This window comes from Anas acuta, chromosome 17 (genome assembly GCF_963932015.1).
Source record: "Anas acuta chromosome 17, bAnaAcu1.1, whole genome shotgun sequence".
Classification (NCBI taxonomy): Eukaryota; Metazoa; Chordata; class Aves; order Anseriformes; family Anatidae; genus Anas; species Anas acuta.
Window position 1 is genome coordinate 11,693,143 of NC_088995.1, and position 13,804 is coordinate 11,706,946.

Below are 13,804 nucleotides of genomic sequence, written 5' to 3' on the forward strand. Positions count from 1 at the left end.
TCTGTGCATTTGAAGTAACAGCATCCCATTTAAAAGAAATTTAATTCTGCCTCCACCATAAATAATATTGGGGTATCATTTTCCTATTTGTTCCTTAGGTTTAGACTGGAGCAGGACAGGCAGTTTATGGTTATAAGCACATTAGAGGAAGAATACTTCGTCTATGCTAGGTTCTCACTCACGAAAATACATGTATTACAGAGCGTCTCCCAAAAATCACAGGATGATCAGTCCAGGAACCAAGTCGAAGTCGAGGGACCAAGGAACCCTACCTGCTGCCGTTTGGAGACATGCATTTTACTGCAGACTGGTGGTGCAAGCCCTAGAGCAGAGGCTACAATTAAATAACAGATGCCAAGCTCTTCAGCGAGCACAAAGATAGACAGCCAGTGGTTACATGAAGATTGAGTAACTCTTCAGACATTTCTTGCCCAAACCAGAAAAACAACATGAGCAGAAGCCACGGTTGCTTCAGCTGCTTCTAGGTCCTCGCCTGTTCTGCAGCAACTACCTGAGGCCCGGGGAAAGGGCCCTGCCCAGCTCACAGGACACCTGGACCATGCCCTACCCCACCACCATAAAGTTATCAAGAAAAACCTCCAGCCTCCATCCAAAGCTCAGAATTTCTTCAAACAGCACACACACCAGCACTAGCCAGAGAAAGAGCTCCTCTCAAACAGCCCTGTTGCTGTGCTCCTTTCAGTTTGCTCAAGCCACGAGATCCACCAGCAGTGCTCTCAGAGCAGCTCCTCTCTTCTCCAATAGCAGACACAAATAAAACCTCCCAAAAATGAGAAGAGAGGATACAGAAAGAGGACATCGTGCATTGTGTCAGCCAATTACATTCAGAGAAAAAGATACAAGTGGTTATAGCTTCCTGTAAATTACTTCATGTAATTAAATCCCCTTCTCTAAATTACAAACCATTTAGCTCTTCTTTTATAACAACGTAACCAATGACCACCAACAACCTTTTACATCGTCTGATGCCACGTAAGTTGTTAGCGATGAAATTTCCCTTTTATTTCCTCCTTTCAAAAGGAGCCACTGTAACGCTACCCACTTGCAGCTACTTAGAGAACATCAGCGAGAAAAGAGGCTTGCTTTATTTTCCCTTATTCTGAGGCTGTATTTAAGCAAGTGTGGCCTATCTGAGGTCCTCATCAGTCCTCCAGCTGTAGACAGAGAAGGTAAAGGTGGCCTGCAAGGGTTTCAGCACAGAGTTACAACCACTTTCATTCTCCACATGCCTACAACATAACTTTCTTGCACCGTAGCAGCATGCTTCACCATTTTCCTGTCACTTGAATTTTCCATCCTTCGGCTCCGAAAGCACCAGGAATATCAGGTCAGCTCTCCCCTGTGGGGCTGGGGCGAGCCCTGGGAGCGGAGACGTGCTCCGTGCAGCTCCCTGCAGAACGCAGGGCTCAGGAGGTGCCCCTGCAGGCTCTGCACGGCTGAGCTCCGCCAGGCCACGCGCCACCACGGCTGCAGTTATCGACCTCCTCGGATGGGAACTGACGTGCAGATGGCAGGCACCCCGAGCCGCTGCGCTTTGGCTCCGCTAGAGGTGGCGTGAGGAGCCCGAACGGAGCGGCGGCGCTGGCAGCATCAGCGCGTTAATCACCGCGCTCTCCAGACCAGCTCCAACACATGTGAAAAGCTCCAGCGGCCATCTGGAGGCCTGAACACATTGCTGCCGCCCAAATGTCGCTCAGTGGTAGAGGTGAACGGGGACAGGCAGGGGAATTTTGGAGAGGAGAACGAGCAGGGACAAACAACGCAGCAGCCTGGGCACAACCCACTGCCAAGCATACTCGCGGGCACTGAGCCCCTCCAGGAGGACTTGCAGAGTCCAACAAATGGGCACGTGGAGCAACGGGGTTGTGAAGGGAGGGACAGCTGCAAACGGGCACCTGCTGGTCCAGATGAGTGAACAAGCATTTTGCTGCAGCACGGGGGTAACAGAACGCCACGTTCCCCTCGCTACAACGCTTGCAGCAGCCCAAACTTGCTTCAACATCACTGTTCAGAAAGCAGCAACTGCAGTGTAATGAAATCCAGCATATGCTTCTGCTTCATGCTTTGGTTTTGTTCTAAAAACCAGTTGGGTTGCACCTCCCCCACCCCCAGTTCTGACAAACATTGTCTCCACAATTTATATTTCATTACCAGAACTGCGCAGGGTTTTGAAATACATTTTCCAGCTTAAGCACAGGCCTTCCCCTGCTGCAGTTCCCAGGGGTTTTATGGCACTGTTTTGCACGGCTCACCCCGAAGCACAGTGCGTTAGAGATCTGTTAAGGAAGCCGTGCTACATCTCAAAGAATGGGGACAACCCAGTGATGACTGAAGGTACCTGTGCCACAGCTGTAACACCACACTAAAATGCCCACGGCTCATACAGCACTTTGAAGGACCACCGAGCAAACAAAGCACACCACAAAGTTCTCCTTTTGCAAAGTGGGCTCTGCAGTGACTTGAAGAATCTCTGCAAATTCTTGGATGAATTTAGTAAAAACTACAGCACTCCTTTGTAATAGCAGGGTTTCATTTGGGATATAAACACCCACTATTTATTTACAAAGGATTTTTCCTCCTCCTGCCGCTGCTGTGCTATGCTCACTGCTTCCCTTGTACTTTGATGCAGAAAACAGAATACCAAGTGCCTAACCAGGACTTAAAGCAGATTTTTAAATTAGTTCCTGACAGTGCAAACAGATTGCTATTGATTGAAATGAGGCTGATTTTAGGCCTTGGATTAGCAAACCTAATGACTAAATACTGTATTGCCCATTTCAGTGCTTGCACCGTTACTCCCCAGTGGTTTCCCAGGCAGCTGTGAAGTCTCTGCGCCTGCAGATTAGCGCAGGAGAGCAGGGGAAGGCCATCTGTGCCTGCCCTGTGCTCAGACGGAAACAAGGAGCTCCCCGACCCCCCGGGGCAGCCCCCCGGCACTGCAGCCTGGCGAGGAGCTCTGCAGCCAGCCGGGCTGCTCACACGCTGCAGGCCAGCACGCTGCGGGAAGTGCCATGATGACCTGGAGCAGCACACCGCGCTGCACCCCATAACTGACCCCAAGCAGACAGCGAGCGCCAGCCCAACTCTGCCAGCAATCGTGAGTGCTTGCTTAAAACTCATTGGTACAGAGCTGGTATGTCCAAACTGTACGTGTTTGTACTTACAGAGGTAGAAATGGATCCTGTTCTGAAGCAATGCGTGAAGCAATGTTTTCCTGATTAAAAGAAAATGGACATTTTTGTTCCCCCTTTTGCTCCCTTGTTTAGTTTCAAAGACCATTTAAGTAACAATATCTGCTAACAGAAACAGTAACTTCAATTAGAAACAAAAAGAAACTGGCTTGTATAATTTCAGCATTCAAAAGCAGTGAAATGCAAACACCAGAAATGCACAAAGCAAACCAATCCCCAAAACCCACATTAAAGGCACCTTTTTTTTTTCTTTTTTTTTTTTCTTTTTTTTTTTTTAGCTCTCTAGCACTCACTTGCTTTTAATAGCCTGAGATATTTAAAGTAACAATAAGATACTATTATATTCAGGCCCTAGTAGGTGCAATTCAGCTTCCAAGTGCTACAGTGAGACACAGAAGGCCAGGAGTATCCACCACCCTCCCCTGGCCTACAAAGACTCCAGGGGTTTGCTTCTGGACTCATTCTCCTACATGGGTGCTGAGCCTCAGCTGAAAAACGCCGATTTCAGCCCCTGATCTCCCATGTCACTAAGCAAACACTGCCTCCAGCCCACCAGTGGCTTCAAAAACTCATCCAAGTTTCAGAATTGCCATTTATCATTATCTGAAAAAAAAAAAAAAGCAAATAAAAACCAAACAGCTACGTGTTCCTACTGCCCACCCGTCAGCACGAGCAGCGTGATGCTGAAGGAATTATGCCGGGTCAGGTATCCCAGCAGCCAGACATGGTTCTCGACTGTTTCTCTCTATCTTGGGAAGAGTCCCATAGCCTGTCAGTACCACCACACAGAACAGAGCCACGGGCATGTAACTGGTTTGAAGGCAAGCCATTGGTTTTCACCTGGACATCAGCAGAAACATCCATCCTGGATGGAAAACAATTTAGCATGTTATCACCTTCAGCTCAGCTCAGCAGTAACCCCGAGCTGTGTTCTGGGGGTGTATATTCCCCAGTGAATGTTGGGTAACAAGCTGAAGAGCACCACGGAGAAATCACATGAATAGGTAATCAAACATGTTAATGTAATTTAGTAGTTCCAGTCCAGCAAGAGCCCCAGCAACAACATACATTAATCATCAGCAACGCTCAGCAGCCTGACAAAGGCTGGGAGTGAATGAGACACAGGAATTAGCTCCGCTTTCCCACCCCTGGGAAGCTCTTCTGAAGTCACAGAGATGTCACACCTCCAGAGCAAGATGACAGCATTAGCTGTCTTGCCCTTTCCTCCCATGCTCCAAACCCAGCGCGCTATTTATGAGCACTAAATACGTGCTACAGCACCCTGTTCTCATCTGCTTCTTTGAGACTCTTCCTCATCTTGGGTGACCTAAACAGTGGGTGCGAAAAGGAAGGAGGAGGTGTAAGACAGTCATCTTCATGACATATGACTATTTGCAGCACAGTGCTATTAAACCACATTTAACATCTAAACACATTCAGTACGCTACGAGGCTCCTGAGCTGACTAACCACAGAGCTGAGGTTAAGCTAACTTGAAGCATCAGCAACTCCTTCCACTGGCACCAGCTCTTCAGAAGGAGGCCAGTCCACTTCTAGCCACCACGCAGGGCAGCAGCGGGTCCTGAAGGCCGGGGGAAAAAGGAGGTCACCCGACAGGCAGGGTGACCCAGGCCGTTCAGCAGCATCAGCAACTCCAAAAGGTAACTCAAAACCAAAGGCAGCAAAGAGCTCAGCTAGATGAAAGGCAGACGTAAAGCTCACAGGGGGACTCAGAGAACTACAAGAATGATGCAGACAGCATGAGGAGGCACAGCTGGAACTGTGAGGCCCCCACCTCCCAGCCCTTACCTCATCCACATGAATTACCCACCCAACCACAGAGGAACCCCTCGGACAGGCAGCGGGCTTCTCTCCCCTGCAGCTGCAGTGGGGCTCCCTTCCACAGCCAACAGGGTTGCACTGGGACGTGGCTTTTAAGAAAAGCAATCACCCACAAACGTTCGCAGGGTGGAGGCAACACGCTTTCAAATAGGGCAGTGCTACCACAGGCATCTGGCCATTCTAAAATGTCACTTCTTTAAACACTTTCTTGTTTTCTTGACACACACCTGATGACTGCGAGTGGTTTTGGTGCTTCCTATCCGAGAGCAGCAGTTCCCAGTCAGCACTTTTCCAGCACACACGCGGAGAACAGGCCCAGATCCTGACACTTCTTGGCCAAAGGACCCACGCCTACATGAAACGCCCTTTGTTCCCCCTGCTTGGCTACAGCAGGGAATTAATGTGCTTGAAGGATTTTTATGCACAGTTGCAGTACCAGGCTGGGGAGGGCAGGTTAAATCCCAAAACCCTCTGCCCACACCCTGAGGTACACGAGAACCTCGGGAGCGAGTTCAGAAGCACACAGGAAACTGGGTGTTTTGTCAAAAGGAGCGAAGCGTTAATCTAATTTTCTAAACAAAGCAGACAACCTGGCACTCAAAGCAGCTTACCACTTTGCACCTCCGTACAAGGCTTAGCAGAATGCCATAATTATAATGCCCAATTTGATTTATTAGAGGAGGCTGCTCAGGAAAGATGACAATTCAGTAGCATTGTGAAGAGAAGGGATGAGAGTATAAGGAAAGCTGCAAATTGATCAGTAATTTCTAAGCAACGTCTCAATATAATTAGCATTAATTACAGTAAGCTTTCCAAATTAGGTATAAACCTATGTTTAATAACCCTGAGATGCAAAAATTCCCCCAAATTCCAGGGAACTTAATATTACAGCCAATTTGTCTAGACAGTTTGGCAGGAAACACCAGAATTCTAGGTGTGAAGTTTGTGGTTATTAAAAAAAATATTTAGGTTGCTTATATCATTTGCATAATTAGGTTGAACTAAGAATAGCTTTGTTTATCCACCTTGGATTTTGCTGCTTTCATCAACCTTACAGGCCTGAAAACTTGTATGGCTTTCACAACTATATCAGCTAGGATAATACAAGGTATTTCAAAAGCTCCCTTTTCAATAAAAGATGAATTCTAAGTGTGACTTGTTTGAAAAGCTGCGGTATATTAATGAGTGAATCATCGCAGGTTTTATTTTATACTCTTTGTGCAAGCTCCTCGTCCTTTTTGGAGTTTGTTACTTATATCATTGGGGGGGGAAAATTAAACAATGAAGGAAAGAAAAGTGAGTTCAGAGTTTCATGAATGTGGCAGCAAATATCCTGTCTAATCACCAATGGCAGCCAAATACTAGCCAGAAGAAACACACAGCAACATTCTCATTTTTCAGAGCAGAAATACAAGGAATCCAAATGCTTGGTAAACTGAGGCTGTAGAATATAATTACAGAAACTGGAATTTGGCCTGTGTACCCAACCCTGCTGTCCCAAGGGTTTGTAGGGAAGTGTCAGGAAATCCCTACTGGCCACAACTACTGAAATTCACTTTTATATTTCATGTAGAAAATGTCAATATTAACAGCCTTTTCCTCCCATGCAGCAGGCTGAGGAGCCAGCTCACCCTGGCTCCAGGAAGACCCTGACCTCACATACCCACAACAAAAACCTGAAACGCACCAAACTCCTTGCAGTTTAAGTTTAGACTGGAAGGAACAACTCTCTAACCCTTAGAAAGACAGTATTTACTGAAGCCAAGCTTTCATGTCACAGAAATTTTGAAGGCAATTGAGGGCTAATGGCCTCCTGTGGAGCTCCATGTTCCCACACCCGCACCGTACGGCTCAGCTGCATCAACATGAGCATTTGTAGGGTTACTCCATGAACCAGCACTGCAAGGTGAGACAGCCTCACGTATACTTTGCAAGGGTTGCTGGATTGATGTTTGGGCTTTTTCAGGTAAATAAAAAAAATTGACACAACAACTGCTTCACAGAGGCAGAAGTCAGAGGAACTGATGGAGTGCAGTGTCACAATCCTAGCACCTAGGAACACCATAAAGCAATATTGCTTCCAAATATTTCCTATCAGAGCCAGGGCCTTCTGGTGAAATAATCCACCATTTGTGGATTCTGATCTCAAGAGAGGGTTCCAGTTGCTCAAGCTCTCACTGAAACTAAAGTATGCATCTATTTACCCATAATAAAAAGATATTTTAATTTGCACAGACTGCTTATTTGTGCACAAACACATTACACCTGTAACCAGAGGGGGGAACTGAAACCCAATCACTTGACTACTAGAAGAAGCAAACAAGAAATTTGATATGCTTTAGCTCTATATACACTGACATCTTTTCTAAAAACAAAACATTTGGTATCACTTTGGGGAGCTAAAAGGAAAATAAACACAGCAAATATTTTACTAGAAGCACACAGTTACATGATTTGCTACCTAAATGTTTACAGGCAGAGAAGTAGTAACAATTGTACAGAAGTTATTTGTAGTGATTAATTCCCATTATTTTTCTTTAAATCAAAATGAAGAAAATGGGACTTTTTCTAATTCTTTAATGAGAACAATCAGCCACTAGAAGAGCAGGGCCAAGAGCTGACCAACAGACTTTCTAATGCAAAACATGGTGAGCCCTTTTGAATGAATATCCTAGAATTTAATCACAAATGGTTGTGTATGGTGGAGAAATTACACAGGAGGCCAAGTTAGATGACCTTATTGATCCTTTCAAGTCCAAAAATACTGGAAGTCTTTGAAAAAACACTTCCAAAAAATGGTGAATTCAATCTCCTGTTGAAGACAGAGACACAGAGAGAAACGATTTCACAAAGCAGAAGGTGCACTTGGGTTAAACAGCTTTTTTTCTGCACCACAAAGAATTCAAGATAGCTTTTCATTGCAGTATACTTTTCAGCTTGGAACAAATGCTGGAGGGTCAAGTACACTGATCTTCCCACTGGCTGCCATTTGGCACCGTGCTAATGGACAACTGGAAAAGTGTTCATAGATACAGGCTGCTGTGCCAGGTGGATTTCCAACTGATGAATGAGCACTGAGTCACCAGCAAACCTCCATGCTGAGCAGCAATAAGTGATAAACAGCCTGCCAACCATCGTGCCTCTCCTTTGTCACCTCCCTGGCTCTGCACACACTGTGGTTAAGATGGGAGTCTGTACAACCGCCCCCTCCAGCACCACAACTCTTGCTGAATTCATGCTCTATCACATTTCGAAGGGCACAGAGAAAAGACTCCCAAAAGCACAACTTACACTAAACTGACTTCCAATGTCTGCAGTACTTGGATATTCCCTCCTTCCTAGGATACTTCTTTGGGGGCACACGAACTTAATTCAAGAGATGGACACATTCACACTTGCAACTTCCAGGAGCACATTAACAAGCAGGTTTTCTCCAAAGAAGGCTACAATCTGCCTAGGAGCCACAAACCTATAGTGGGAATTACTACACTTTCTCAAACCTGCAGGATACAAAGGAGACCTGCTCCTTCCTTTCCACATCACCCAGCACACCTGGGTTACCAGAAGTACCAGAGAAGCCATTTTACATTAGCAACCCCAGCCTACGAGCAGGACAAGATTTCCACGGCCACGACGCAGTCATTTCAGGTGAGAAATGATTCCCCTACCTGTTTGGTTAGCTTCAAAGGGAGTTTCTTCTTCACCCGTTCTTTGCCTCTTTCTGCCTCTCTCTCAGAGCTCCCAGCGTCATTATTATGGCCATTTTCACTTGGCTCAGCAGACACACAGTTTTCAGATTCTCTAGGTTTCTTTCCTGGATGCCTCTCCCATTTCTCCTTCCGCTCCTGAGGCTTTAGTGACATGTCCTTCTGCAAAGAAGAAAGAAAATAGTACGTCCTTTAAATTCGTTATGACTTCTTTTAAGCATTAAGCAATATAAATATTAAATAAAAACACAAACAAGACAGCATGTTCTTTCCAGAGATGACTTAAGATGAATAATTAGGCGCACAGAACGCAAACAGTAATTTTAGATTAGATTAGGATGAACACTCTGCAGGCTATGTGTTTGATTAATTTCAGAGATGCTGGAACTGGTTATGAAAATGAGTTTGCTTCAGATTAATTCAGGAACCATATGTCAATAGCACCTAAACAAATCAGCATCCTGAAGAACAGCATTTAACTCCGTTCATCTGAAAGAGGGATGGTTTTTATTTCGTTTTGTTTCTGATCTCAGAAAGTAGCAAAGCAGACCCCCCTTGGGCCTGACAGTCTCTGGTTCACAGCGTGTTCATATGGAGAAACACACTTTTAAAGCCTAACACGCATTCAGTAAGCAAGCCGAGATCAATGCCATCTATACACATAACAGAGGTTGAATACTTCTAAGTGTTAAGTGTCTGCCCTGAATCAGAGCTATAACATACAATCTAAACGCAAGTTAAAAGCTGGTCTGTCATGTCACGGCGATTAACACGAGGAAGTGAGATCAGAGAAGGGAATTACTATCGCTGTCCCTGGCATCTCTGAGAACTGTAAGCCGAACTCTCGGTGACAACTTATCGACCTCTCCCCCTAAACACATGGTACAGAAAAAGAGCTTAAGAAACAATATACTAAATCACTAAGACGTGAGTTCATTACAGCTAGTTAAGATTTTCACTATGTCTTTTATTAACTGCTGAAGGGTCAAAATTAAGCCTTCTGGAATGCTTTGCAGACTCCATACCAATTAATTTTTTACGCAAGGTAACTGCATCAGATTAGGAAATACCTTCAAAAGCAATGCTGACCATGCCAAAACATGTCAGCTTCAGCCCGAGAAATGTTTCCAAATGTCTCGCCCCCCTTCTGACTGAATTACACCGTTAGCATTGGTATCCTACACGAACGGAGCACACAACACAACCCACTCACATTAACAAACACACCTTTGCTACTGCTAAAGAGCTCACAGAAATCATTAGCTCTCTAGCCTCTCAAAATCTAAAGCCCAACAAAAAAAGAAAACTGGGAATTGGGATGAAATGCCCTGCTGATTGCTCTAGATTACTTCCTCCCCCTCTCGTTTAATTAGTGAATTGACTGCCTTAGCATGCAACATGCTGATTGCACTCCAAATCACTCACCGCTTCAAGTTGCCCTTCCTTGGGAAGCAAGATGATGCACTGACACTTTTAGGGCGGCAGAGACATGGGAACTTGAGTCACAGTGATAAACTACATAGAGTTGTTTCCTATTCCAACCCAGGCCAAAAGACAATTAATTATCCAGCAGCCAGACAATCCCTACAGACCTCAGGCAGGGGTCCTCTGAGAGGCTGGCAAGCTCCTCTTAAAGCACACATATACACAGCAAGTTGGAAACAACAACAACAACAGAAACAAAACAGAGAGATACCACTTCCCACCCCCAAATTAAATTAAGTAGCACTGTCTCAGAGGCGCAGAACAACAGAATACAGCTCAGCTTGCCAAATCCGTAACTAGCGAAAGAGCAAAAAAATGATTGTCTGGCATTATTCACTGTGAATGATGAAATGAAGAATACCAATTAGCATGTAGTTGCTCGCTTTGGTTTTTAGTTTTAAGATAACACTCTACAGCAGCAGTCTGAGATGCCACTAAAAGAAGGTCACACTGTCCTATTTGCTGAGAAGCTGCTGAGATAGAAATCAAAATGCTAAGCTTTAGTAACTAATCAGAAACTAGCGCAATGGAAATGACATCTGCTAACTGATACTCAGCAAAACATTAGAAACAGAAGTCACCAAAAACGTGCACTTCTTCATAAAGCCAGCTGCAGCTGCAACGTGACGGCGGACGCAGGGAAGATGCTGCACAGAGCAGCACGGGCCCCGCTGAGGGAGAAAGGAGGCAGTGGTAAGTCAATGTCCCCACCCGAAAGCACCAGAAAGTCAGGCAGTCCTGGCCCACCTGTCATATTCACTTTTGAAGCTGCTCTCAAAGGCAGTAAATGGCAGTTTAGGTTTTAATTCCAGCTGGCTTCGCATGGGGATTGAACTCCTCTGCATGCCTCAGGGAGTTCTCCCTCAGTACCACCCACAGCACGCTCACTGAAGGTTTTGTAAGACTCACTTTCCCTCAGAACTAGTCAAGAAAGCTGCATTTTTCCCCTTACTGAAACTGGAAATGAAATTCCATACTTCGAAATTTGGCATTTTATCCCCATTTTGTTTTGAGATTTAAGGTTGCCTCATCACTGAGCTACTAGCAAAATTAATTCAGGGAGTACACTCCTAACTGGATCGCTGCCAAGCAAATAACGCATTCACTTGCAACACCACTTGCGTTCAAGAATCTCAAGCACTTCCCAGGCAGCCCTGCATTAAGACCCAGGCTCTGGTAGCCAAGGCTGCTGCTTGCCTACGGGATGAAGGCGGAGAGAGGCATCCTCGACTCTGCGGCACGTCTGGGGCCACCGTGGGGAAGAAGCCAAGTTTCTCAGCCCTGTGACAAGGGAGATTATTCCCTGGTCCCACTCCTCCCCACTCCAGCAGAAGATACCGTTCACAGGGCTTCGCTTTTTCTAGGAGTGCAGGATGCTGAACTCAGCTGCTGCCTACTGACCGAGGGCGACAGCGGGGCTGGTTTCTTTGCAGTGAAACACAGACCTCTCTGCAGCCTCAGGCAGAGAGCAGGAGGGGACTAATAGGGGCTCTGTTCTTGCCTCCTTTGTTTCCTTGTTTTATTTACTCTACTAAAACAACCCTCCAGCAGTTGCTCTTTTACTGAAGTTTATGACCTCCAAGTTGGGGACCTCATTTAGCACAAGAGCTTACTATTCTTGGATGTGCTTGTGCATAGGCAATTTTTGGAAAATGTAAGCGCATACAGAATACACAGAATGCTGCTGCAGTGAACACTGACTGGTGCACGATGACTTCAATCCAGCGAGTCCAGCCCGCAGGTGAGTCTGGCCTTGTGGCAAACTGCTCCCCTGGAGCCTTCCCCTGAGAGGCATGGACCTGCAGCTGGTTTCGCCCTTTGCACATCACATAAAACCTCGGGGATCCCCGGGCAGTGCCTGAGGTCACAGCCCGAGGTCGGAAAGACTCCATCTCCATCCAGGGCTTTCTGGCAGAGCTGCCCCCCCGGCGTTCGGGGCCCGATTGCCCCTGTGGCAGGGAGGGCTGGTGGATGCGGGCCCACTCCCTGTTCTCAGCTCCAGGAAGGAGATTGCCATATCTCGTTCCAAAATCCACAAAACCATTTCGCTCCTTACTACTTGCTGCTGCTAGGGCTGTCTCCTACCTGTCCTCACTTCAAAATCTCTCTCACACCTTCCAGGGCAGGCTACAGCCTCTCCATCTGCAGCCCCTCGTCTGTCTGGGCCCCAGACTGCGAGCAGATGGCTCCAACTGGCTGCCTGCGCACAGGGGAAGGATCGGGCCTTTCCCCAGAGCCTCCTTCCTGGCAGTCACCACACGAAGCACGCAGACTCTATCACCCCATTTGTTTATTCGGATGTACAAGTATCAAAGACCACGTCCAGCTGAAAACCTAACTGTGGTACCTCCTCCCTGCGCCGAGAAAGGCCTCAGCACGGGCTGGCAACCCAAACGTGTCAACCAGATTCCGTGACAGATTTTTACCACAATAAAATCTCGATAAATGCTTTTTCACTTCTATTTTGGCCCAGGCTAGTTACAGTTGTACAACTGCACCTCTGCTCGCAGTGGAGCTGGTGATATCCCTCACCAGATGAAGGCTCCTTCCCCCAAGCCGCTTCTGCCAGCGGCACGCAGCCGCCATCTCCAGCGAGACGCGAGGTGCGCAGCCCTCACTTTATAAATAAAGCTATGAATAATGCGGGTGCACGGCCATCAGCTTCGGAACGAGATTGTTCTTACCCCTCAAGTGCCACAGCAAGCAATTTCTGTGCAGTGGTCTCCATGTCGTCTGTTTGATCAGGAAATAACCACCAGCCCTAGAGGGCCCTGGCGCAAGCTCACACCCGCGGCTACCCGCTGGCTGCAGTTATCGCCGTGTGTTTGCTCAGCCCGGCTCAAGCTCTGCCTTAATCCTCTGAGTTTGCACAGCTATTTGAGATCTCAGAGAGCATGCAGGGGGAGGCTTGGGTTGTAAATACCTTTCAGAGAGAAGGAACACAAAGAGCGAGAAAAAAAGCGCAAAACCACACAGCTAGAAGAAAACCTCAAGTGTGCTGCTGCGGGGTGCAGAGGACAAAAATAACATCTACCATTAGTAAAATAACAACCCTCAGCCCTCAAGCATCACTTAGAAATGCAGCCCTGGTGTGAAACCATGTCTGTTACAATCCTCTGTCTCCAAGGTCCATCGGACACTGCAAGGCTCACACGGGCAGCCAAGGACTGGTTACACTGCTCTGTTGCCAGGCTGCCTCTGCTGACTTTAAAGGATTATATGGGCTGTTTTCCCAGAAGGGAAACAGCCTCCAACTCTCTCCACAGCTACCTCACAGGCTGTTCATTCCAGCACTTATTCCTTAAGTTGGGGAGCATGAAATATCCTGCTGAACATCAAACAGAAGGATCCACGCACAGGAAACACAAGGAAAGTGCTGTTGCTGAAAGTGCCCCCGCTTGTCCCTGCTTCTGCCTCCTGCTGCTCTCAGCAGAACTGCAATGGAAAAGCCCCCGAGGATCTGAGCACCATCTATCCTTACATTAACTTCAGCATGCAATTAGCAGTAGGGCTGTCAAACACATTTGTTTAACAGTTCAGAGAGAGATCGTGGCTCTGA

General features: G+C 46.8%; 1 protein-coding gene across 20 annotated transcripts in view; it reads right to left on the reverse strand.

Moving 5' to 3' along the window:
* The window catches only part of FBRSL1 (fibrosin like 1), a 513,602-nt gene that overhangs the window by 367,422 nt on the left and 132,376 nt on the right, over nucleotides 1-13,804 (reverse strand). For all 20 annotated transcript variants that reach the window (XM_068654025.1, XM_068654043.1, XM_068654037.1 and 17 more), the window contains exon 2: nucleotides 8,722-8,922. In XM_068654025.1, coding sequence (XP_068510126.1) covers nucleotides 8,722-8,922 — 201 coding nt within the window. The remainder of the gene's footprint in view (nucleotides 1-8,721; nucleotides 8,923-13,804) is intronic.